This window comes from Colossoma macropomum, unplaced genomic scaffold (genome assembly GCF_904425465.1).
Source record: "Colossoma macropomum unplaced genomic scaffold, Colossoma_macropomum, whole genome shotgun sequence".
Classification (NCBI taxonomy): Eukaryota; Metazoa; Chordata; class Actinopteri; order Characiformes; family Serrasalmidae; genus Colossoma; species Colossoma macropomum.
The window spans coordinates 271,203-299,081 of record NW_023495878.1 but is presented as its reverse complement, the minus strand read 5'-3'; the positions used below and the strand labels follow the sequence as shown (position 1 = coordinate 299,081).

Below are 27,879 nucleotides of genomic sequence, written 5' to 3'. Positions count from 1 at the left end.
AAAGGTGCTATCACTTTTGCACAAGCTACATTTTCTGTTTAAATTTTTTTCCAGTATGTTAAATTTAGCAACTAAACAGTAATCATACATTAAAAAGTATAGAAGTGCGTTTTCTGTAGAGGATGTGTTCATTTTACTTAAAAAAAATCAACGAAACATCATTTCAACAGGGGTGCCCAAACTTTTGCATTCCACTGTATGTTCATGTAAATTTGATCGTAATATTTTAACAACCAGAAAAATGCTTGAATTGTGGTTAAATAGCCAAGACTATTATCAATATCCCCAAGTATATCTGCAATCACATAAAGAATAGAAGAAGCAATATTGATGATAATACTAATAATTGTGCATTTAACATCAACCCTGTTGATTCAGCAATTGTGCACAAATCACCACTTGTTTTGACAAAAAAAACCGACAGCTTTGTGAATCAGATGGAGTAGTTCATATGTCCTTTAGGGTCGGCAAATCTGCGCTCATTTCTTAGCAACAGAAATATAAAGGCGGGTTAAACATAGAGTATTATTATTTATCTCAGCAAAGAATTTAAACCAGCAGAGATCGTTTCAGTCAGTGGCATAACTAGGATCTTATGCGCCCTAATGAAAAAAAGCTCCCCGCATGCAGTGAATAAAAAATGACAAAGTAATTTGTTTGTTTACTTGCTATAATTATGTCTCGCACAAGTTGATGTTTTGAAGGCATGCCTATCCTCCCACTAGCATCTAACGCTAACCAAAATATTTACATTAGACTACCGATTTATGATTTTACAGTTAATATAGATAATTGATGTCACATTGCAGTTGTGATTTGTGCCGGATATGTTTGAAAATGAAATTAGGTTTTTCTGTGAATCATAAGTTTCAATTGTTTCAGTATCTATATATAAGGCCCAAAAAGGTTTTAGGGCAATGAGTTGCCACCCTGACCACTGCTTTCAGTATCTTTCAGTCATCATCAAAATGTAAACTTGCTAATATTAACTATCTATTTGCATTAGCATACTAGATATGCAACCTGTTTGAAAATGAAATTAGGTCTTTCTGTGAGTCATGGGTGAACAATTGTGTCAGTAAATAAAGATTTCTTGTGTGATGAACTCCCTCCCTCCCCCCAGCCATTGCTTTCAGGATCTTTCAGTCTGCAGCAAAGTGTACATAACTTGCTAATGTTAATCTAATAAGCTAGCTTGCTGGGTATGCTACCTAGCAATTTACTCAATGCTGTGTACATTTTAGACAACACTAGTTGGCTAAGTAGTGTTAAACTGTTTTAGCTAGGATTTATTTCAGGATTTTAGTCAAAATCATCATAAAACTTGTGACTGTCAGTCATTAATAAGCTCAACAGAAAATCCCAGAAACCTCAAACCCATCCCCCCAAAACACTGCACCCCCACTTTCACACAAACTCAGGCAGCCATGTCACACTGCACTTCCTGACAAGTATGAATTTCAACTGGATCTTCAAGGGTTTGCACAGCAATGGAGCGGAAATGAATGTGCAACGGCTAATGAATGAGCAAACACGCTCCAAATGATCCACAAAATGAAACAAGCACTTGTTCAAATGTTTTTTGAACAAACAGACCACCAATAGCCTCCCAAATGAAGCACATCCCAGTCTTCAGCGCTTGGCGTGCATACGCACGGAAGGAGCTGATGAAAGTCAGTGAAAGACAGTATGTGATGTCATTGTGGAGGTGTGTTAAGATCATCAGAGAGTGATGGGTTACATCAGCCTCTAATGAGAAGAGCTGCTAATCAAACTAATCAGCTGAGGGCTCTTATGATGTGAAAGTCACCCTGGCTTCTTCGCCAAATAGAATCAGAATCTTTAATTGCCAAGTAGAGGTGCAGGAATCTTCTCTTGGTGTCGGTGTCAATAGAAGTACCAAAGTATATAAAAGGTAAGAGACAACCAATCTGAAACAACATAGATGTACACTGTACAGTATGTACAGTTGCATTATGTACATGAAGGTTCCTAAATGCCTTGGATGTACAGTTCTAGGAAAAAAAGCTCAAATTGGTATGGAATGATAAAAATTTTTAAACTTTAAAAACTTTTATTTCACTCACATCATATTTATGAAAATAGTTTTCAAAAGAAAAATCCACTGAAAGGAACCAAAAGTTTTTCTCCTATGGCTGTGGTTACCAACCCTTGGCCTGGAGATCTGCTTTCCTGCAGAGTTTAGCTCGAACACCACACCTGATTCATCTGATGACTGATTTAAGAATCCATCTGTATGAGATTTGGGTTGTATGTATCACTTAAGGATCTCCAGGAGGACTGTTGTTGACCACAGTTCTAATGCATCACTCCTAATAATCCATTGTTTTAAGGTTATTAACTTAAACTGTTCTTTTTCTCCACTTCCATCCCGTCCTCCTCACACCAAGTTTTCACTTCCCAGGCAGTTGTTAGAGCGTCAGAGCTGTGATATCCGCAGCTTTCTCCAGCTAAAATTGAGTAGCTGCTGTTTGAACTCTGAGAGAAAGGCATTCTTTCCTAAAGAGCCTTGGCGAGGTAGTCATAAAAGGTAGCCCTCAAATAGGCCATGATTAAACATTCGCACACACAACGGCCTGTCCTAGTTTCAGAGCTTACAGAGTTTATCTCAACCAGCATCTCTCTGGATAAAAGCTTAAATGTAGTTGAAATAAAGGTGCCAAAATGGGTTCTTTGGAGTGCTGCCATAGAAGAACTACTCTTTAAGAACCATTCAGCAGGTGGGTCTTTGAAGTGCCACGTTTTTAAATGAGAGGTCTAAGTGTGAAGAACCATTTAAAAGTTTGAAAAACCTCTACATAATATAACATTGATTGTTTTTGTTTCTTAGAACCAAAGAACTAAGCCAAGAACCATTTACCCTGCAAAAATGATATCTTGGCAGGTGAAATGATCTTAAATCTAGTGGCTATATCTAATATTCTTCATGTTGAGATTGCTGTAAGCTTATTATATGATTATTTAACCTAATTCTAGACATGTTTTATGTGTTTTGAGCATTTTTTGAGTAAAAGTTTCTGACTATATTGGCAGATAATTTTGCTAATTTTAAGAAATGTGTTTCAAACAAGCAAAATTATCTGCCAATATAGTGAGATAAGACTTTAAACGAGTAAAAAACAACCAGAAATAAGTTGAATAATCTTATAATATTCAAATAATTACCTCAAAATGAGAAATATTAGATATTTAGACAAGATTTAAGGTGTTTTCTCTTATTAAGATACAATTTTTGCAGTGTAATTTTAAGAGTCTATGTACTAAGGGTGCAGACACATAAAGAAAAGGAATAAATATCATAATCTTGGCTACACTCTTAACAATAAAGGTTCCTAAATAGTCTTTGGCTTTGGATCGTAGGGTTCTTGGACAAAACTTTACCTGGTAAGGAACCTTTACAGTATGTGGAGGTCCTTTAAACTTTAAACCTGCAAGTGCCCAGGATCCATTGTCCATGTACCAGTTTGCATTGTTTTACATGTAGTGAATGGATATCTTGCACAGCTCATTCACAAAAATGCTTCTTTAAAGACTTAAGGCCACCTCACACTGGACACGCCACTCCAGTGTCCGAAACTTCAAAACCAGTACATTTTAATGAAGGTGCACACATCTGGCGTCGAGGCACGGTACCACTGGACAACTCCCAGTACTGCTCAATTTCTCAGCTCACCACTCAGCATTTTGCCATTACTACATTAAATCAAAGCCATATCAAGACAACAGAAAGCCACAGTAGATGACATGTGACCTGGAATTTGCATAGAGAAAAACAGTCTTTTAGATAAACAGACTCATGCTAATGGTATGCTAACATTACTAGCCTAGCTTTTTCCACCTCGTATTTTCAGTTTCAGAGTTTGTGAAGAGGTAGCAAGCTGATATGCACCAGGATAAATCCATAAGTTATGTTGAAAGTTTTGTGTTATTAAATTTATACAAGTACACTGCAAAAAAATAACTTTAGCTTGACATTTATTAGATGTGTTTATTGGATGTGTTTATTATCTATCATATGTAGTATAGGTGCACTTTGTAGTGTATCTGCTAGGTGATGTGTGACACATCTGGTGTGTAGTGACCTTCCTGGTGTGTAGTGACCTTGCTAGAATGAACGTCTCCTTTATTTCTCCCTCCTCAACAAATTAATCTAAAGTCAGACTGTAATAAGCCTACACTGAAGTTATCAGACACGCATTGCTTTTGTCTATTATACACGCTACACTAAAATGAGCAAAGCAGGCAAGAAACATTATAATAAACACACCTGAAAAGGTGGCTGTATTTCACTTTCAATCAATCAAAAAGCCCATTTCCATTTCTGTGGACTGTATGTGTTAGGGCTCCTCTGTGTCGGCTCCAGGCTACTCGCTAAGGCTGGAAAATGAAATAAAAAGAAAGTAAAGGAGTGTTTCACATGGTTTGGGGTGCTACCTGTTTATTTAAGCCTGAAGAATGGAGCACTTCAGATCACGTGTCTCTGTCAGTTTTGGACCCCATCTCTCCCTGTTTCCTCTCCTCTTCCTGAGTGTGTGGTGTGGTTTTGTTCAGCACTGCCACGCTAGCAGACCAACACACACCAGGTGCCTGAGGCTGCCAGACCTTTTGGAAACTTGGAGCTTTGCTTAACACGCTGATCTTAATGCTACGCTAAGCCTCAGCAAAAGGAGTTTAAAACTCAGAGCTTGTAATGAGTTTTTATGATTTTTTAACAAATGATTCAGTGCCTCATGAAATCTCTTTCTCCATGATTGGGTGATATTAAGATTCTTTAGGAAAAATAAGTCCATCATAATATCTCAAATAGTGCATCACAGTATCTCAAATTTCAACATGATTAGACATTATTTGATTATGTACAAAACAATTCAGTGCATCATGAAATCTTACATTTTAAAAGCTCAAAATTTAGAATTATTTTTGGAATATACTTTGAATATACAAATGTGACTGGAGGAATTCTTTACACAATGAACATGGATAGTCAAAAAGTACATACAGTCTATTTTTGACAATTTTTTACATTTTGTCATAGAATATTTTGACCAAAATTGAGTGCATAATATTGAAAATTATTCTAATCAATTCTGATATTTCAAGATTGATGCAGTTGCATTCTTTTTTAATCAGGAACCCAGTGCGGTTCAAGCATGCATACAGCCGGCTGTAGGTTTGTGCCGGTCGCCTCGGCAACGGAGCTGGACACCAGCCTATGGGAGTGCACGCTCGGCTGAGCGTGTTTTGATGGACAGCTCATGACGGGCGGCTGAGGGAAAGCGGACACCCGCAGGGTCATTCGACGCTTAGTGACACCAACAGGAAACAGGATCAGCGTGGCAGATAGACGCCCGCTCACTTGTCGGAATCAAAAGGCGCCTTTTCCATGAATAGCAGTGATTTATGGCTTAGCTGAGTGGGCCCAGTCAACGGTGCAATCAGTGAGGAGACCCCCAGTCCATTTGCCAGGAGATAAACAACCAAAATCACAAATGTTTAAAGGTCGCAATAGTACTTAAAACTGACTTCCTGCCTCATGCTTTGCTTGATTGTGCAACAGCAGAAAGTTTGCATCATGTGTTTATATGAATCAGAGGGAATATATATGTTTCTGCCTGCATGGTGTTTCTACAAATCTTCAAAGATATACTAAATAATTGAATAAATAAAGGTTGAATGGTTCTTGGCTTCAACAAACAGTCTTAGGGAAAATTGATATAGAACCTTACGTTATGTGGAGGTTCTTTAACTCTTTCGAAAGTAAGCTCTGGCTTTCTCCAACAGTCTGTCTAGAGTGAGTTCATTTAGGACACACACAGATGCAGTCCTAGAATGCCACTGCAACGCAATATCAGCTCAGTGTCATTAGGAGAACGCTACAGGGAATTAGGAGGCTACATGCAAACAAAATCAGATCACAGATCCTGTGGTGTTCATGACTTCCAATTGTTTTATTCACTGGAAGTGACAAATATAAAGAACCTATTTAAAGAAATAACATGAGAAGCCAACCGTGGGTGTAGCTATGCTTGTTTACATTGTTGTTCTGGATATGATCACAGATTCTTCTAAAATATACCCAGATCATAAATGCATCCTTCATGCATGGTGCCATACAGCTTGCCATGCAGCCAGTAAAGACTTATATTGATTAACATCATTGTTTTGTCACCATGTTTTGGTTGCATTTTAGGGAAATGCTGTTTGTTATAGGGAGACAAACCAGCAGACAGATCTGATGAACAGGTATAACTAAAACTCAAAACTTAACATTTTAACACTGTATTCAAATACAACCAGAGGGACTGTACCATTTAGAAATCGGCTTCTGCAAATCCCACTGGTGAAACTGTATTATCTAGACACCAGCCACAGTGAATCTCACCAGGGACAACTGTGCTATCTAGAGACTGGCCATGGCAAATTCCTCTAGTGGAACTATACTATCTAGGGTAATATCAAAGGATGAGTTACACAGATCTTGCCGGTGGAACTGCACTATCCATGGATGAGCCATGGTACATTCCACTGTTGGAACCACTCTATCTGGGGAACATTCACAGCAAATTCCACCAGAGGAACCATGCAATCTAGGGACTGGCCATGACAAATCCTACCAGTGAAACTGTATTATCTAGGGACCAGCCACAGTGAAGCTTACAGGGGAAACCATGCTATCTAGAGACTGGCCATGGCAAATTCCACTGGTGGAACTGAACTATCCAAGTTACTATCAAACGACAAATAACACAGATCTTACCAGTGGAACTGTACTATCCATGGACCAGCCATGGCAAATTCCACTGGTGGAACCACACTATCTAGGGAACATCCATGGCAAATACCACCAGTGGAACCATCCAATCTAGGGACTGGTCATGACAAAATCCCACCGGTAAGAGTGGCCAGCCACAGTGAATTTCACTAGGGAAACCATGCTATCTAGAGACTGGCTATGGCAAATCCTACCAGTGGAACCATACTATCCAAGGTACTATTGAAGGATCAGCCATACAAATCTTAACAGTGGAACTGTACTATCTAGGAACCAGCCATGGCAAATCCCACCAGTGAAACTCTTTCATCTAGGGACCAGCTACAGCAAATGTCACTGGGGGAACCATGCTATCTAGAGACTGGTAATGGCAAATGCCACATGTTGAACTGTATTATATAGAGAATGGCTTCAGTGTATCCTACTAGTGGGGCCGTACTTGTGAAAGGGTTAACCTTTGAAAAGTTTCTTCACACTCACAGCTTATTTCTGAAAATGATTCCTCAAAACCAACCTATGAAAGTTTCTTTAGGGACCCAGAAATGGTTCATCTATGGCATCACTCCAAAGAACCCTTTTTAGCACCTTTATTTTTAAGAATGTTGTTGAGCTTCTTTTCTTGAGACAGACCTGGCATGTTACCGCACCACATTCTGGTGCAGTGTGAGGGAAGAGTATGTGGAAGTGTTTAATTACTCCTGAATGTGCTCTGGATGTGCCAGGTTAAGCACAGAGACTGCTCAAAGTAGCCCTACAGCCACAGACACAGCTGAAGCAAAACCCAACTCTCCTTTCTTACTGTCCTAGATTACACATCGACTCCCACAGAGAGAGAGAGAGAGAGATAGATAGAGAGAGAGAGCAGTTTGTGTGACAACAGGAGATTTGGACATTGTTAGCATCACTCATGGATCAGACGCTGCAGGGAGAAAGTCTGTGGTCGAACATGTGGCTTTCACTGGAGTGCTGTTAGATAGGAATGAAGGACAGGCCTTAGGGTTTCTCATGGTTGTGCTGGGATGGGGCTCCTAGTTTCTTTTGCGAACATACTTGGAGATATATACACACACGCAAACGAACCCAGACGTGAAATCCAATGCTTCCAAAAGAGCTTTTCTTCACATATTGATATTGTGAGACAGGTGCGCCATTTCCTATCACACTGCACTCACTGACCACGTCGTAACCAGATACACAATGCATGTGACCCAGATGTACACACATGCAAATATATCATCACTGTCCTTTCAAAATCTCGCAGCTCCAGTGGTTTTGGAATTTTTCTTGCACGACTTGAAAACACCAGCTGCCCTTTTTATTGTGTGAACAATTCATGATAAATGGACCAATAAAAATGGACCAAAATTGCTTGGAATAAAATCTTCTTTAAGAACACTTTTTCCTTTCCTAACTTTTTCCTCTTGTAAAATTACCATTACGACAGCGATGACATACAAATACATAGGTCTTACATATAAGTGAAAATGATGTCACATCGTGTTGTGAGTTGGAATAAGGTGCCACCTTTTGAGGTCTAACTTGTAGCATTTCAGTTCAAGTGCCCTTTGTTGATATTATTGTTTTAATGATTGGTGGCAAAAACTCTCACAGCAGATTAGACTGCCGTTCAAAGAGTAAACTTACAAATGGAATACAATTTTTCACTTTTCCTACATGGAAACTGTAATTAGCATGAGGACACTGTGGACCAGGCCTTGGTAGTTTCACAAGGGTTTGATGAAATTCACTGGGGAAACAGCAACAGGACTACCCAATCAGCAATGACTGGCTCTCAGTCTACCTCAGAACAGCTGCAGTGTAGCTATAAATTTAACTGCCCAACATATTTATCTCTTTATAAGATGCTATGCTACTCAGAGTGACTTTGACTTTTTGAGATGTTCAGGTATAGTATAGTACAGTATGGAACACACATACTATAAAACAGATAACATTGCTATGATACAAAGGTGACAGTTTATGAGGGTAGTTAAGAGAATTGCTTGTAAAATTGCAAACAAACCCCTTAATTTGTTCTTTTTAATTTATTTATTGTCCCACTCATAATGTTGCTAGCTAAATCAGTACGCTTTAGCCTTGTTCCAGTAGAAGCTCAGTTTAGACTAAAAACTCCATAGTTGCCATATTAGTGAGCAATTAAAGGTAGTTCAGAGTTGTATTGATTAGCTACTCATAACATAGTACAACCAGTGCAACAAAGTTCACTGTCAACCACCATAATGATAGTGTAGTATAATGTAACATAATTATAAAATCAGTGGGTACATTATGCTGTATTTTGTCTAGTTAAATTAGTGAGTATCATATCTTCCGGTTAGCTGAGGTTTGGTAGTGACAGACTTTTAAAATGTGTTAATAATGTGTGCTTTCCTAGCAATCAGTGAGGACCGAGTTGCAAGGCAGAGAGAGAGAGAGAGTGAGAGAGAAAGAGTGGTAAATTAAATGAAATTAATGTTAAATTATCTGATTTAGTATTTATAGGTTTTCACACATATTCTCAGCTGAAAATAAATGGGTAAGTAAATAATTAAACAGGGGAAATGGAGTCAAATCAGTTCATGGAACTGTAATAGCAGTTTATAGAAGAATGGAGGGATGGGAAGTGAACAAATGAACAAAAGTATGGACAGACAAAAAAAATGTTTTTTTGTTGTGGTGAAAAAAGATTTAAAATATTTAACCCCTTAAAATCCCAGGTTTATTACACACTTAGGCTTATTATTCAGTAATTACATTGATTACAATGCAAACTGGCTGAGTTATTCTTAGGTTATAGAAATGTGTCGTAAAACTGCCAATGAGTCCTGGCCATAGTGGTTAAATGCATACCTAGCTTATGCGCTAAGCCCAAAAACAAGGTAGTTGCCAGTCTTCAGGTGTATGAGGAGAAGTCGATCATTTGGATCCCTTGTACAAATCTACATTGTTAATAGCACTCATTTCTCTAAAAGACTGTGCCTTTGCATTGCAGTTGAGCTCAACGTGGCACGATCTCGTTTTTTCCTCTTTCTTTTTCCATTAATGTTCCGCTTAGGTAACTTGGGTAATGTTTCGTTTAGGTAAACAAATGATCCTCACAATACGGCGCTGCTGACCTGAAATGCAGTGCAGCATGGCGTAGCTTCACAATTTCTACACCATCCAGCTCAGTGCTTCATGGAGGAAATTATGCTTTTGAGCCAAGTGGTTGCTGAATTGAGTCTGAAACAATTCAGTGAAACGGTCTATGAACAACCCTGAAAGAAGAGAAGTGGCACTTTCCACAGTGACTAAACCTCTGCTCAGGATGCATGCAGCACAATTGCTCAACTTCAGTGACCTTCAAATCTGATACAGGGCTATTTGGATGAACGCAAAGGTAAAGAGGAAAGACAAAGAAAAGGAGAACATGACAGGAGAGGGAAAAAAGAGGAACAAAGAGAAAGTAATAGATAAAAGGAGACAGACTGAAAGAGCCTCAAACAGAGAGGATGAGAGAGACATACCCAGAGAGAGAGAGAGAGTGTGAGCAGCTATAGTTAACTGCTGTGGGTTAGTGGTTGAGACAGGGACAGAGCTGTGAACAGATCGGGAAGAGTAAGCAGGAGAGAGAGAGAGAACAGCAGACATGCCTCTTCGTATAATCATTCCCATCCGCCCCAGAACTCTGGCACTTTGCCATCCGGCACTTCCCTCGACAACAAGCGTGCAGTGTCTATTACAGGCCTGCTCTAGACTGCGTCCAGTGTGGTTCGGCGCGGAGCGTCTATTTCAGAAGATTTAGGCCGAATTCCGACGACTCGCAGTCTCTCCCCCATCCCGGTGCCGCCCATCCCAATCAATCCCAGAAGGCCGTGGGGCAGGGTAATGAGACGGGAGGCCCTGGTAATTACCCTGCAGCAAGTAATTATCAGGTTGTTTCACGAGCTCTTTAAACTCCTCGATGCACGCTGTTGTTTCGCCAGGGATCAGCGATGGGATCGCCCTTTTCCACAGGCCTCTCTGAGTGCTGCACCCACATGCAGCCGCCTGCAGGGGGCACTGATTTCATATCCTCTGGCCAGCTTCTGGCCACAAATGAAGAGGAGAGGAGCTTTGGGCATGTATTTAAAGTTGTTACTGCCATTTTGCTGTACTATTTAAATGTAACTGTATAATTGCATAATTAATTACGTGGGTAGTTACATAATTAAATACATAGTCTCTGTTCTGTGAACATTCTGCACTTCTAACTTTGTTCTTACATAAATAACTTTATGCTAATTTGCATAATAGGATATCTCATTTACCCTCTCTGTGACTTAAATTATTGTTGTTGGGACAAAATTCTCCATCTAAAATCTTAATTTTTGCTATTTTGTTTTGTATTTTTACATTCCAGCCACAATTTATACTCCGTAAAAAGTTGTTCATGAAGGGACCAATAGAAATACTCCAAAAGTCCTTAATAATTTTTTTTTTTACTTTACTGTCCATAAAACATTTTTTCCTTCTCCTGCAAAGGTTTTGCCCCAACAAATCTGGGATGGATTGAAAGCGTAGAAGCTGCATGTTTGGATAAACATCTTGTTTCAATGAGTTCCACAGATTAATTACACAAATTAAGAACAGACATTCATGGCACTGAGGGAGGGAAAGGGCTAGTTAAGGCTTCCCCCACTGGAAATCCCAAGGTTCATGTATTAATTGGGGTCCCTTGGCAAAGTCAGGATGACTGTGTGCCCCTCATCTTCTCTCATGTGGGTCTCCGAGCAAGCAGACAGACAAGCACTGTGTGGCAATAGCGCTGACAGGAGCAATTTTCAGCCTCAGCCGACAGGAAGGCAAAGTGAAGAGATGGCTGGCAGTATAATTACAGGGCCGGGAGACAGAGAGGGGAATCTATCACTCGGCAATCGTTTAACAACTGCACCCAGGATCGGGAGGATCTCTGTCTCTGAGATCTTTTGACGGGCCTTCCTCTGGGGAACAGTGCTGGGTTTTAAAGGAAGAGCCAAATGTGGCAAACAATGAATGAAAACTAGTACTAATGAGAATGACTCCATTTGCATAATGCTAATTGCTGGCTATTCACTTTCCATTAATTGTTTGCAATATTGGCTTTTTTGACTGAACTACTGCTTTAACTGGCCCTGTGTGAGGGTCCGACCCCTTGTGTGTGTGTCCTCCCCGGAGAGAGGGTTCTCCACATGCTTGCTTGATAGTGGGTCCCCTAAGAGCGGCTCTGCGTGTTTATTTGGCTTAATTACTATGCTGCATTCACAGGGGGAGTGAGAATGAATGACACTTCACTTAACGACCAGCCTCGCCTGGCCAACTACTGTCTGCCAGCTCCTTTCATTAAAGCACTCTCTCTCTTTCTCTCTTCATCCTCCATCCTTCTTCCTCTCTCATTCTCTCGCTCTCTGACGCTCAGACAGTGTGTGGGTGTGAACGCCGATCTGTCACTCTGCGAGGCATCAAAAGAGCCATCAAACACCTGTGGACCACTCCATCGCGCACACGGCTCTATCACCATGGCCAGGTGTCTAATTATCTTAGCCTGTCTCTATTCTCACACACCTCGCTGGCCAAAAACACATTCAGACACACTCGTTCAGACACAGACAGACCCTCTTTGTGCAGTACATGGTGCTGAAGTGTATTTTTTCCTTGCCGGGAGACAATTTGACATGTTTTGACGCTCCTGAACACTGTGAACAGCGAAGCTCCATTTAAGCGCTCTTGCTTGAATCACAGTGCTACACTCTCTGTGTGTGAAGTTATCTGTCAATCACATCACATTTAAAGGCTATTGCACAGCCGCGTCATGCAGCGTCCAAAAATTTGAAAATGAAGGTGCGAACTGCAGACATCCGGTGCAGACACGCTCCTGTGCACCATTTAATTTCTCTGAGCACCACAGTGTGCCACTCAGCATGGGTCTAAGGGCATTCTCTTTTTGCAAATCTTGTTTAATTCGCCACTAAAGGCACTTGCATATAAAATATACTGCTTTATCTTCATCGTTACTTTCCAAAACCACTGCAGAAACCTCAGCAGCTGTAAACTTTTTGCATGCCTTTTCATGAAGAATGAAGGGTTTCTGATATGATGGGTCAGTCCTTAGTGATTTCCTGACTGTCCATTGATCAGTTTCACACAAAATGTAGAGGAACACACAAATCATCAAATATACATGGTGAGAGGCAGATGTAGTGTATCTCAACCCCTCTTCATAGGCTCCTAATTCCAGATATGAGTCACGTATGATCTCATGATGAGATTGAATGAAAAGGGCGACTCTACAGATTCAGAACATGTTTGAACCACATTTCTGTACTGTATTCACAAAGATAGAGAAACATATCGCTGCTGTCGGAGCAAAACCTTGTGTCTCCATTTTTGACGTTTTTCAGTTTTTGACATAATTTGAAAATGGCTGTTGCTCTTTACATTATTTGTAAATTTCATCATGAACCGACCAAAACAAACGGCCCAAAATGACTTGGAAAAAAGTCTGGTTCCATTGACTTACATTAAAAGTAAAGTAGATTTTTTCCTTCTCCTGTAAAGTTGCCATTTTGAAGATCTGAGGTTTTGTTCCAACAACAACGATATATAGAAACATCCAATTTGACACAGCACAAGATTAAACCCAGCATAGAAATTTACACAGAGAATGGGTTTACACAGTCACCTTATTCTTTTTTCACCTTGAAAACAGAGTTTATGAACAGTTAGTTAGCTAACACCAAGCATGATGAATTCATAAATGACGATTGAAGGTTTATTCCACTAAATCTTTACTAGCAGAGTATAAAATGAACTTCATCGGCACTCTCAACATTCTCTGTTGTAAAGTCGTGCTTTGTCCTATTTGCTACATGGTGCTACGTCATATCAAAGAAGAGCGTGAAAAAAGGAAATACAAACATTCAGATTGTTAAAAATGACTGCTTTGATGACCTACAGCAGATCATTTTTCCCACAATGCTTTGGGCCATCCCAGAACAGTGGAATTAGCTCAGAGAAGCGTGTGATTGGCCACAGGTGGACCAGCACCTTTTTCACATTAAAGACTTCTCTGAAAAACACCACATGCTAAAACGCATAAACTGCAAAGCCCACATTCCAAACCAATAAACTTCAATGCTTTTTTGGTTATTCCCTCGCAAGGAGTCGTATTTGAGACTAATGTGTCTGAGTGTGCGAGCCTGTGTGAGAATTCTCACGCCCTCTCTTTTTCGCGTTGTCTGAGTATTTCAGACAACACGTTACAACCAAAATAACTCCCTGCATCTATAAAAGAAATGAGAGGGTGTTTTAAAGGCCCCTACTGGAGTAAATCTGTGTCTAACACTAACCTTACAATCAACACAAACACCGGAACACATATACTCACCAACATCAGCATTTATGCTATGAGAGAGAATGAGAGAGAGATAGAGAGAAAGAGAGAGAGAGAGTGAAAGAGAGAGAGAGAAGTAGAGAGCACCACCAAACGTTGAGCCGTATACTTTCGGTCATGTTTCTGGACAAAGAACCGCAGCGGCTTGCCGAGCTGACGTTAAAAGTAAAAGGGCCAAAAATATTCCAAAAATGCTGATGCTTATTTCTGTGGGAGATGAAAAGCCCTGGCTTACAAAAAAGCTGCTTCAGTCTGGGGTTCTCCACAGTCGCCACGCAAAAGAACACTCTGTCTAGAGAATAACATGTTTACCACCGTCGCCACCATTCACACATCCAACAGCATTGCTCTTACAGTGGGATGCATTAGTGCTATATCCATTTTTATGTTTATTAACATATTTTATCTGATTCGGGTTGCACTATAAGGAAGGTATAATTGCCATTTTGTTATGAAAACTTTTTTAAATTTATTTTTTTATTTGCTCAATTTGAACATGTCAGATGTCCTTTGGATTTTGTGAATGAAGCAATAGAAGTGTTAGAATTACTAGGAATAAAATCTTGAAATCTTGCTTTTTTTATCAAAATGTTTGAAATATATATGTATAACTTGGGTATTGAACCTATGACCTTAGCACTCTACCACTTGACCTACAGCTCATATGAAGAATACTGTATAAGGCAGTCCGAGTGCATGACAGCTCTTCCATAAGTGTGCTGACACGGCTGTGTATGCACTTGACTGTGGAAGTACGTCAATTTGTGTGTGGACTTTCCTTAAAGCCTGAGCCGAACCAATAAACTCCAAAGATGGTTGTAAAATAGATTTCTGAGGCTGGGGATAAAAGCCTAATACTCGCAGACCCCCGGTCGCCCATTCAGAACCATTAAAGTGTGATACGCCCCTCAGTTTGAAGTCCGTAAAACAGGGCACCAGACAGCGGGTTCAAACTGGAGGGACAGACAGCGCAGAGGAGAAACCCAGCAAGAGCCAACGTACACAGCTACATTTCCCTCAGACCTCCCTGAACATATGGAAACAATCTGTCAGAGCAAAATGAGAATAGACGATCATACGCCAGAGAGAGAGAGAGAGAGAGAGAGAGAGAGAGAGAGAGAGAGAGAGAGAGAAAATAGACAGAAATGAAAGAGTAGAGCGACAGAGTGGAGCTAGTTAAAACAGGAGAAAATGCACAGAAATAAAAATGAGCAAATGGAGAGCATACAGAAAAGACTGAAATATTAGGTAGATAGATAGATAGATAGATAGATAGATAGATAGATAGATAGATAGATAGATAGATATAGTTAAGTTCTATATAACTCAGAGATGGGAATAATCAGGCATATTGATTGTTATGATCCCACATTACAGTACAAATTGCTGTAAAGTAACTGCTTGTCAATTTCTTGTTAATTTCTCCTTCTTCATTAATTCATCAATTCCAGACACGGGATTGTAACATATGGGATGAAGAGTCAGGATACAGAAGCAAAGCGATATTTAAGGAGAGCACAGAATGTGTCTGAATATGCAATAAGTTGTTAATATCAAGCATATTGCTGAATGAAGTGAATGCAGAATGTGCAGTAAGTTCTAACAGGCAGCATTATTCTCCCAGCAGGCTGCAGCAGATCGCAAACTTACCCTTGTAGGACAGCCTGAGCCGGGGCACGTTCCTCTTGGCCTGCTGTGGGGCCACTCTCTCGGGCAGTGTCACCCCGCACAGCAGCAGTACTATCCCAATCAGGTAATCCATGGTGCTGGAGCGCTGCTCTCCAGCCCAGGTGGGGCTCACAGCCCAGAGTGGCCAGAAAAGAGCACCTCCCTCTGGGGTGAAGCGCAGACTTCTGCAGTCCTTCCTCAACCACAGACAGATCCAGAGCCGTGATCTTCTCCAAAGCAGCCAATCCCAGTCAGATCCCCGGCAAGGCAGGCAGGGACGGGGGCTCACATGGCTCCATTGGGGTCGTTCCTGGGCTGGGGCTGGGGGTTTATGAGGTAATAGGTGTTAAGGTGTATTCCTCTTGGGTTCAGCCTCTGAAGGTGCTGAGTGTGAAGCCGTGTCCAGGGGGAAGAGGTAGACTTTTGCAGGGATCCCGCAACGCTACTCTACTCCACTCCTCTTCTCTCCAGCCTCCCCCCCGCTGCACACACTCACACACACACTCTCACACGCACTCGGACACACACTTCCAGCCCTGTCCACAGCTCAGGCAGACTGAGAGGAAAAGAGAGAGAGGGAGAGAGAGAGGGAGCGCTACACCATCCACGAGAGCGGAGAAAGGGAGGGGTGGGGAGGAGAGGAGGGAGGGAGCGAGCGAGGGAGAGCAGCTGAAGGCGGAGGAGGGGGGTGAAAGAGTGAGCAGCGCAAGGAATGGAGAGGTATGGGCGACAGTCCTCAGCACAGGTTTGATTGTGTGAGTCTGATGTAGTTTTGCACTAAATGTTCACTAAAGAGGAGTGATGTGTGCATTTTCACCTGAAGAAAATACATTACATCATCACTACTACTGTCAAGAGTAAGCAAACTGAAAGACAACACTGTGCTCATGTAACATATTTTATCCATGTGGAAAGGAAGTAAATTCAATACTTTCCTTTTCAAAATTTTATATTAAAGAAAGTCTTAAAGAATAAGCAAAATGCAAGATTCAATATCCATTCACTGTATTTACTTTTTAACAGTTTAAGAAGTAAATCTAGCAGTCTGGACACATCTTATTTTTTACTGTAATGATACAATATATTATCCACAAGTGCTTTATGTCATCTGTTTCAGCACAAACTCAGTTATAACACAAGTTACATGTACAAATATTACATGTTTAAGATGAAAATAGTACGCAAATGAAAAAACACAAAACCAGAAATTCTTTTTTTTTTTTTTACTTAAAGAGAGAAGTAAACAAGTCAATTGAACGCCCCCTGTTTAAATTATGTTTGTTGATCTTCGAAGTGAAAATAAGTTAATACATCCTCTACAGGGAACAAACATAAATAGAGTCATCATCTGCAATTTTTAGAGCAAATTAAATAAATAAATAAATAAATAAATAAATAAATAAAAACAAAGAATAAAATTCTTTCTTTCTATGTCACACTCTTTCTGTAGAAATAACGAATTACGACAGACATGGACAAACACACAGCAAGAGGGCGACCCAGCTGCAGCAGAGAGAACAACCAAGCAAAACACACACACACACACACACAAACACACACACACACACACACGGAGAGTCCATAGCCAGTGTACTTGCACATCTGCATGTCAGTAGTAGAGGCTGTCCATTGTAAAACCACAGCTGTGGAAAATCTGCCCCAAAATACGATCTGACTGATGGACCTGGTCGTGGACATTGTCCCATATCTGAGTGTAAATCCAGCATGAACTGTCTAGTAAAAGCTCAGCTAAAGTACCTGACACTTACGATATTCACAAAGATAAAAGCTCTCTCTTTCTGTTTCTCTATCTATCATTATCCTGGCACACGCATTCAAACACACACTCCTCTGAGGGGGGCAAGGCAGTGTCCTTGCAATAAAGCCTTTGATAATCTGAAGGTGTTGGTGTCATTTTACACAACCAAGTGCTAAACACAAAGCAGCTCCACCCAGTCTCTGTGATGTGTAGGTGTACATCACATCCTGAATCAAATCTACAAATCTCTCAATACCCCTGGGTCCATGTGTGGATGTTTGTGTGTGCGAATGCCTCCTGCGTGCATGAGCCTGTCCACACACACACACACACACACACACACACACACATATCTCAGCACCTTCGACTCCAAACATGCTCCTTAGTTGTTTACTCCAAAGGCAAATGGCGTCTTGGTGAGATGAGAGATGGGCCCTATACATCCACACCTCAGAGACCACAGCAATCCCATCCCCAGCCAAACATCCAAGGACAGGCCTAAGGGCAGCCTTACAAGCCACACTTCTGACCAACCACAGACCAATGTTTTTACATTATTAGAGGCAGGCACAGTGCTACAACAAAAGCAGATCAGAAAAAGTTTGGAAACTCTTTAAAAACTCTTCAGTGATGTTTAAAGCAAAAAAACTTTTTTTAATGCAGTGACTATCTCTTGCTCATTGCTGAGCAAACAACTGCTTGCTACTGATGATTAACTAGCATTTAGCTTGATATGCAAAAGCTTCTTGATTGATAAAAGCCCAATCAGGGTGTAACTGACGTGATTCTGATAGCTGTCGCCATCTTACTGTATAATATATCCATAGCTGGAACAAACCCTTGTATTTCCAAAATGGAGACTTTTCAGGAGTTCTTACCTTATCATGGAGGTTAATGTAAACTTTGGTGCATTTCTATTGAACTATTGATCGAGATTTTTGGTAACACTTTATTTGGAGTGGTCCTTTGTAAATGATTAATAAACTCTTAACAGATGATCAGTAACACGTCAACAGCATATCAGTGAAGTAGCTGTAGTGCAGCATCTGAATACATTGAAGTAAATATCTTGTAGATGTTCTGTTGATACATTATTACTTAAAGTAGATTATTGTCAATATGTTTCTTTCATTACACAAACCTAACCTTACCCAACCTTACCCAAACCGAACCCTAACCCCAGCCCTAATCCTAACCCTAACCTTAACCTTAACCCAAAACCTAATCCTAACCCTCATATATTTTTGACATGTTACTGAGAGTCCATTGAGTGTTTGTTTCATTTAAAAAGCACCACTCAAAATAAAGTGTCACCAGAAAGGCTGGTGTTTTTAAATTATGTGTAAAAAGTGACTGTAAACAGAATTGTGCAAAAGTCAGAGACCACCCTTCATTTATTTCATTCCCATTCAAAGTGGCCACTAAGTAAAAGTTATTCATTTTTCAGTGTCAGTAAAAAAACAGAAAGCATAAATTTAACAGAAAATTACACCAAAGCCTCAACAACTAATATCCTTTCAGTATTTAGTTTCAGTTTTCTGATTTTCTTTATATCAGCTTCCATTCTTTTCAGGAGGCTCACTTTCAGTTTTTAAAGAAATCTGCAGGGATATTTTTCCACACCTCCAAAGTTCAGTCCAAGAAGTTAATTGCATTTTCTGCTTCTCATCATCCAAATAATCCAAATGTTGAATGATGTGAAGGTCTGCAGTGGCCTGTCCATTGTTCTGAGAACACCACCAGCTTCCTTGTTTGATTTGGAAAGTTTCTACTTTTCTTGTCCGTTTCCCTTTCTCAGTGAGGGCTTCTTGACAGCTACACATCCTTTCAGACACATAGCATTGAGCTGTCAGAAACACCTGTGGGTCTTTTCAGATCTGAAGCAAGAGTGGAGCTTGATTTTCTCCTCTCTCTCAAAGATGAAAGCTTTAAGCACTTTCTTAAAAAAGATTGTCCTTCAATGTCATTTTAGTAAAGACACTGGTACTATATAGAACTATGAACACTCAAAGAACCCTTTGCATGATTAAAGGGTTCTTTACATCATAAAAGTGTTCTTTAGATTGATGAAGAATGTGCTATAGATAGTTTTATATAGAACCTTTTTGAAAAGCGTTCTATATAGCACTAAAAAAAGGGTTCCCTTATTGCCAAGCTTGTGCTATATAAAACCCTTTTCAAAAAGGTTATATATAGAACCATCTACAGCACAATCTCTACCAATTTGAAGAATCATTTTGTGATGCAAAGAACCATTTAAACATGCATGTTTCCTTGAGTGTTCATGACTCTTTATTGAACCTTTCTCTTTACTAAAGAACCCTTGAAGAACCATCTTTTTTAAGTATGTACTGTTTATCTGGTGTTTTGACACTCTTACAAGTCTTGCTTGACTGTTTTTTTCTCAATATCACTCACTAACTTCAGTTTTGGAAGCTCATTTTTATCATATATCTTATTTTGACTTCCCCTTTCTTATATAAATTTATAAAAGTGAAGGTCCTAAAATTCCAGTCCTAAAATCTGATTGGCTGAGCTGCATTTGAAGCCATTGTAAAATCAATGATATAAGCACACCTAAGACCACCTCACAACAACTGAATTATGTATCACTACGCCACGGCACGAAAAAACCCTTGTGTGGTTAATGGAATAATCTTTGACTCTCGAGCTGCTCACATGGACCACAGAGAGTACTGATGAAGTAAGAACCCGTTTCTTGTTTAAACTGAGGGGCTGGCAACTTATGTTCTTAACTAGAACTAGACTGATCAGCGAGCTAACAGGCTAAAAGATAGTTAACAGGCTAAACAGATCCATCATTAATATCACAGGCTTGAATTAAAGTACGTACAATATGATTAACTGTAAAACGGCCATATAAAAGTCTACAAAATGTCACTTGAATGGATTACACGCTTCAAATGTCTGTGTCTCAGTCAAAAGTAGTGTCAAACCCAGGCTGAATCCCAAACGGCTCCATATTCCCTAAATAGTGTGCTATATGTAGGGTGCAGGGAGCCATTTGAGATTCAGCCCCAGCAAGAGAAGAGGGGTGCCACTGGATTGGTGCTAAATAAGATTTGCGGTGGTGATTTGGTGACCAAAATTTGCTGTGCGGGAGGTGTGGCCATGCAAAGTGGCCACATGTGGGGGCTCTTGCCGTGTTTAGGGTAGATGAGTTGTTGTTGTTAGCTTAAAGATGCCCACGTTTTATTTGTGTCATTCTGTGCTCGGCTGTGGGCTGGTTAGGTCTGGATGACTACCACAAATGGACAATGTATGGCTAGAAGTGACCTGCCTGCTATCCCAGCCATTCGGTAGTGCTGAGCGGTGGTTCTCCCTTGCTGTCTGTTAGATTAAAAAGCATTCACCTTTAAAGTGCATTGTTTCCTTTGTATCTTATTCATCGCTGACACCACAGTATGATCTCCTCATAAATATCTCTTAAAAATGAATAGCTTTTATATAATGGCCCTTTTGACTGGAATTTAAGTAAATGAAGGGTGGTCTCCTCTGTGGGAAGAGTATCTAAGGGTGAGCCTAATGGCATCCCAACCTGCATTTATCCCATGAAGCAAGACCTCTCTTCTTCTGGTGAAACTATTTGTGGGGGCTTGTCCAGGGTTGAGTAATGATGTCTTAATAAATGGCGACACGGCGTGGGACTAAAAGGGGAGAGTGCATTGACAACCTGCTTCTAGAGGCCATCCGGCGGCTGGGCAGTAAAAATAGCCCCCCGTAACGAGATACACACAGTAGCCACTGCCTTGAAAAGGGGCAAGCGGATCCTGTCAGTCAGAGCAGCACTGATGTGAGTGTGTGTGTGTGTCTGTTGGAGCATGTAAGTTTGGAATGCAATAAAAGTATACAAGGCATACACATACTTACCCACACAGACACATAAATGCCATATACGGCTCATAAAGGCATATTTAAAATCTGTAACAACTAACTTAGAGCTGAATGTCACAGTGCTACATTTTCAAACAAGCATGGGCACACACGAAGGCTGTTATCACAGCAGGAACCTTTTCTAGATCCAGGGCCTGTTTCAGGAACGCAGCCTCATTTCCTCTGGAGGAACCAGGGTCAGTGACACATTTCAATCATTAGGTCTGTGTGTCCATGCTTGTCTGAAAATGTGGCACTGACCCTGGTTCAGACAAGAATGGATGCATTAGGCCTGTTATCACTGCAGGAACTTTTTTTCTGGATCCAGCAACTTTTCAATCACATTTCCAAAAGAGGAATGAGGTTATAGTTCATGGGCTGTAGATCTAGGAATGCTGTTGATTTTTACTCCAGGATTAGATACTTGTACTTGTTTGCTATTGGAGTGGAGCATGTCATACTGAGAGTTGGTGATTGGTCAAATACAGGTTTCTCTAATTTACTATTTTAACCTCTTTTCACAGTAAGAATAAAATGCAAATTTCCCCAGGTTTCGAGGAGGTCCCTCAGTTGAACTATGCATTTCTTTTTTTAATAATATTGATGGAATAATATGATCATTTGATTGATTACAAAACCAGAAATGAACTGGAGAACAAGCAAGTGAGCATTTTAAAAAGTGTGTTTAGGTTTTATTTTTTATTGGAGCAGTTTTACGTAATCATTTCATATGAAAGTTGCTGTTGTGCTGCTAGTTTCTTTTAGGCACAGCTTTCTTTGTAGAGACGAATTCTTTTCAGCAGGAGATTTTCATTCAACCCTTTGCATACCTCATTGTTGACTAGCAGCTAAACACAGAGTCACAACATTTTACACACACAGCCAACAGTGTCCTAGTTAATCGTACAAGGATTTTTTAGTAGATTATGCTATTTTAAAATACCTGCATGAGCAATTTGGTATGGATATTGGCTGGTCAAAGCTCCTACAATGTGGTGGCACAGAAACTTGTTTAGGAACTTATTTAAGGTCCAACTATGTACCTTAAATAGGTTTTTCCTAGTGGAAAAGTACATATTTGTATCTTTTCATAACCTAATGTTTTAAAACAGAACAATAAAATAAAAACCCTTGCAATGATATATGGTGTATGGAGTCAATACAACTTGTAGAATTTCAGTGGATTATGGTACAGTTATGTTCACTGACTAAAGGTACTGAGATGTACCCTTGAGGGCACCACCCCAGTGACAAGAGGGGTGCTGCCCCAGTGACAGTTTTGTACCCTTTTTTCTGAGAGTGCACAGTTCCCAATCTTTCCAGAAGTCTAGATCAGGGACAGGCATGCAGGGACACATTTATCTAGGGAGTCCCAGGAGATAATAGCAGAGGTCCACCCTTCCATTCTTCACACAAGAGCCAAAAACTGTTTTCTCACATCCGATCAGCATTTGTCACTTTCCTGCACCCTGATACACTCCTCACACCGTGATGCATTTGCGTGACTGTGTGTGGGTGGATGCATGTGATGTCTCATTTTCATCTTCATTATCATAAACCGGCTTGGTCAAGGTTCTTCTCCTCCATCATCCACTTCCTTTTCAAGGGGGGGTCACGCTTCCTGCTCGAGTTCCGTAATGACATCCATTCAATCCCACACAGGCCATCCTGCCCTACCCACTAAAGCAGCAGGTACCAGCATGCACCAAGCCATATATGTATACAAGAATAGGGGTTAGGTAATAGGGGAAAGATGGGAGTGGAGGAGAGGAAAGATGAGTGGAAAAAGAGAGGGAGGGGACAGAGGTGTGATGTGTGGCTGGCTAGGGAGCTTAAACTATTTTACCTACATCCTCCTCACATCCTGATGACAGCTCCACCATCTCAGCCTGCTTACTCAACAAATACTCCAGCTTAATGTGTTTGTGTGTAATTGTGTAAGTCAACTAACACAACTTGATAAAGTCACCTTCAAGTCAATGAGCAGAAGTGTAAGGTAGATTACACTCTTAAAACAAAGAGTCTTTGGTTTGGTGTACAGTTCTTAAAATTGTTTAGTGATATAGAAAGTTTTCATAAAGTGGACATTCTTGAAACTTTAAAAAAGTTCTTTATACTTGGATATTTTATGTACAAAAACAAATGTTTAACCCTTTCACAAGTTCTGGCTCTCCAACCGTCATCCCAGAGTGAGTTCTTTTGGCACATGCATAGTTTATATGCATAGATTGTTATGGAGTTTTAGATACACATCATCTACAGTATGGTGTGGGGATTTTTCTCCTCAGTTTACTCATGGCTAATGCCACCCAACGGCCAGATTTCCCTCATCACATGATGCTAAAAAGCTGGGAGTGTGTAGGCTAGCACTTGGTTTCTCTGAAACATGTGAAGCGCCACTACATCTTTATGAACTTCTGTTAACGTCATTGGACACATCAACATGCTTGGAGGAGAATGCTAACTGCTACTTCTGTTAGCCCTGCTGAAAAATCTCATAGAAACCATTGAGTGTTTCTGTTGGTTTCTAAAGGTTTTGTACTGTGTTTTGGCTTTTTAAATGAGTTGAGTCTATTAAGTCTATTCCCACTAGAAAGAAAACCATTAGGATTTAATCTTAATAGTTTCTAATAGACCTTTTTCAGCAGGGACGTCAGCTAACGAGTCATGTCAAGTCAAAGTTTATTTATATGGTGCTTTTTACAACAAGCGCTGTCATAAAGCAGCCTTAGAGAAAATCCAGGTCCAAGCCCCAGTGAACATGCCAAGGGAGACAGTGGTGAAAAAAAATCCCTAAGAGCAAAAGGAAGAAACTTTGAACCAAGAACCAAGACTCTAAATGGGAACCCATCCTCTTTTGGTCAACACCGGATAGCAGAACAATAACACAAGAGCAATATGACAGACATATTGGCTAGCATCACGCTGAGTGATGGAGTAGAGAGAGGACCATTACAACCACCCAGACAGAAAGACGCCAGTTATACTGTCTTAGACTCCTGGCCACGATTGCTGTGGCATCGCCAGAGATCGAACTCTCGATTTCTGGGTGATAGGGCCAACGCTTAAACAGTGCGGTCATGTTTATTTACATTGTTGTGAATCACTGCGTTCATGATACGATCACAAAAATGCTATACTGAGATTATGTGGCAAGATAGTTAAGCTATTCAATGTTAATAATATCTAATGAGGCAGCATTTAGATATTCATTGTGAGGATAAGTTTGAGTGGGCAGCTATTGTGGCCACTGCATTAGGCTAACTTAGCTAAACGTTAGCTAGCCTACCGCATGATGTGTATCTGAGGCACACCACAGAGTATAAAATATCAACAGCACAAATTAGGCAAAGTCATTTTAAATGGCTGACAAAGTGGAACCCTTGTTTTATCTCGAGGGAAGTAAAAAGCTGCTCACTGCAGTTAGCTGATAGAAATGAAATAACACAGATGTGTATTCCAGATGTCACCATGTTTTGGTTCTATTTTAGAGATATGTTGTATGAGAAGACAAATTAGCAGATAGGTTTTAAAGAAAAGAACTGTAGCTGATTATTGCGTCTGCATTCGAAACTGAACAGTCTAACACTGCTTTCCAGTGTTTGATTGCAAATGCTGATGCAACAATCAGCTTTATTTCTACTTGTTCATCAAAATCAGTTGATCTTCAAAGCTGATTGCTGCATCAGCATTCAAAATGGAATGTTTTAATGCTGTGTTTGAACCCCACCAGTTGGCCTGTACTATCTAGGGACCAGCCATGGCAACTCGCATTGGTGGGACTGTAAAATGGTTAAAGAACCACCCATTAAAATGTTCTTTAGGGAGCCAAATGTGGTTCTTCTGTGGCATCACCCCAAAACACAATTTTGGTTCCATTTGGTACCTGTGTAATAAGCATATATATTTTTTCTTTCAAATTGCAATGAAGGTGGATATCCTAAGTAAAACAGTTATCATATCGCTGTTGTCTGAACAAAACCTCATATCTCCATTTACAATTTTCAGTTTTTGACATAATTTGAAAATGTCTGTCGCCCTTTACATTGTATGCAAATTTCCTGATTAATGGACCAAAAGAAATGACATGGAAAATGACATGGAAAAAAGTCTGGTTCCATTGACTTACATTAAAAGTAAAGTATGTTTTTCCGTTCTCCTGTACAGTTACCAATTTGGAGATATGAGGTTTTGTTCCAACAGCAGTGATATATGACTAATCTGGATCTTTCCATTGCAGCAAGGCTTAAACCTGGCTTAAACTATAGGCTTATTATTGAGTATGTACTATGACGTATTTGAGAACTACTATAAAAATAAATGTAACTTATTCAGTTATGAGAGGAACTGAAGTGTTGGCTTACTTATAGGCCTTAGCAGTTTTAGGGAGGAAAAAAATCTCAGAAAAAAATGGATGACTTTGAAAAAGAGAGCTTTCTCAAAACTGGTTATCATTGTTTGAAGTCTAAATTCATACTGTAGCATGTTCAATACTATATGTGTGTTAGTTCTAGATGAAGTAGTCTACAGTATTTATTCATTGGGATTTTCTATGAGGACTTGTGTTGTCTACTAGCAGTGAGCAACACAATGTAGTAATATTGTTACAGATCATGTATTTAGTTGCAGCCTCTGCTGCAGCCTCTGCTAGTTGTCCTCAAGAATGACATTCCTTCCACTGTCCTAAAATATGGCTCCAGTGTCAGCAATGCCTGAATAACAAATCAATGCTGAAGTGTGTCGTGCTCTTCTTTCTTCTGTCAGATAGAACGAGAGGATATATCACTGGAGATGATGCTGAAAACAAGCTTGGCTTGAACAGCAGCACAGCTCAGACCGCAGGCTCAGACAGCTTTAGCAGAGATCCCTCAGGAAGCACTGAGGAGCATCTCCACAGAGCTGTCCTCCCTGACCCGTCACTGTGAAAAGGTCTGCTACTACAACAGTGTGAGGAGACGAAGGCAGGTTTTTGAGATGATTTAAGCAGGACAGACATGGCTGGAAGTGATTTATCATGTTCTAAAGGCATACTAGAAACTTTTATATTTGGAGCTGTGTCAATGTGCCTTCGTAAATTTAACGGTTTATCTCTGTGCCGTTTAATGCAAAGTCCATCTGGATCATTACTGTTTTATAAGAATGTAGAGAGCAGTAGCAGAAGTAGTAGTAGCTTTATTATTGGGGCTTCACAGTCAAAGACTGAATTGACAAACTAAATTACAAAGTTAAAGGAATCAGCAGAACAGATAGTCATATGCACCCACATGTATAATTAATATTAGCAACATAACCAGATGCAAATTACAAAGCACAAACAACACACCTAAACAAAACCTATGTAGCCAACTTTAACAACTAATTCCATATAAATATATGACTTAAATTCCAAAATCTATTTATAATGCATGATTTTTGGATGGACGGCTAAGCCTTACCTCAGGGGTTCTGGCATGCTCTCTTAGGAGGATGTTTCTTAAATTACCCCAAAATATCAGTTCATCATGAACTTTTAGAGTAGAAAAGGTTTGTTTCGAAAGGCAGAGAATTTATACTTCTCAAAAAAATGGCTATTTGGTCAAGTTGGCAAACAGAAGATCTGTTTCTTCATAATGTATTAAGCACAGATCTTTTACATCTATAGAGAATTTTTTAGTTGTTGTTTTAGTTTTAGTTTTTAGAGTGTCCTGAAGCTTACAAAACTCACTGATTGTCATCTTGATCACTAACCTTTATCAAACCTGCTTATTCAGACTTTCTCTCCTTTTCCTTGCCTGTGTTTAATAACATGTTATTTTGAATAAACTCAAGCAACAATGAGTAAAAAATCTCCTCACTTGACTGGTCTTTTGTGGAGTTGCACCTTTTAATTACCATCTACAGATTGAGGAATTCAGGGAAGTACAATTATGTTACTACCAACACAACAACACTATTGGTTATATTTAGTAAAGATATTGTGTTGCTAATACTGGTGTGAGTGTTTCAAAGTACGAAATGAAAGCAAAAAATCCCTGAAATCATAAAATTCTAAAAATTCTTGGCTGTTCAGCTAGCTAACATTCATGCTTTATGGCCTATTCCCTTTTCTGTACCTCATGTGAACTAAAATCTAGCTAGCTTTCAAGCAACTGGATAGAAACTCGATAGCCAACTATACTGACCACAATTTGCACAAATCCATAGGCAGATATCTTCGATCTGTAATCCCTACTTTTCCCCCATGGTCAACAGCAGAGGACTGCTGTCTCCTGTTGTTCTGTTAGAAAATCTAAGGTAGCACCACTGTGGCAGTGGTGAATCAGGGAATAATGAAGAATAAATGAGAAAAGCTACTAATAACTTGAACTAATAATGCACTGATGCCTAACAGCCCAC

The 27,879-nt window shown here is 40.0% G+C and overlaps 1 protein-coding gene across 1 annotated transcript in view; it reads right to left on the bottom strand.

Moving 5' to 3' along the window:
• Positions 1 to 16,435, bottom strand: part of sema3aa (sema domain, immunoglobulin domain (Ig), short basic domain, secreted, (semaphorin) 3Aa) — a 58,300-nt gene extending 41,865 nt beyond the window's left edge. The window contains exon 1 of the mRNA XM_036563754.1: positions 15,834 to 16,435. Coding sequence (XP_036419647.1) covers positions 15,834 to 15,945 — 112 coding nt within the window. The 5' untranslated portion in view covers positions 15,946 to 16,435. The remainder of the gene's footprint in view (positions 1 to 15,833) is intronic.
• Positions 16,436 to 27,879: the final 11,444 nt, after the last annotated feature.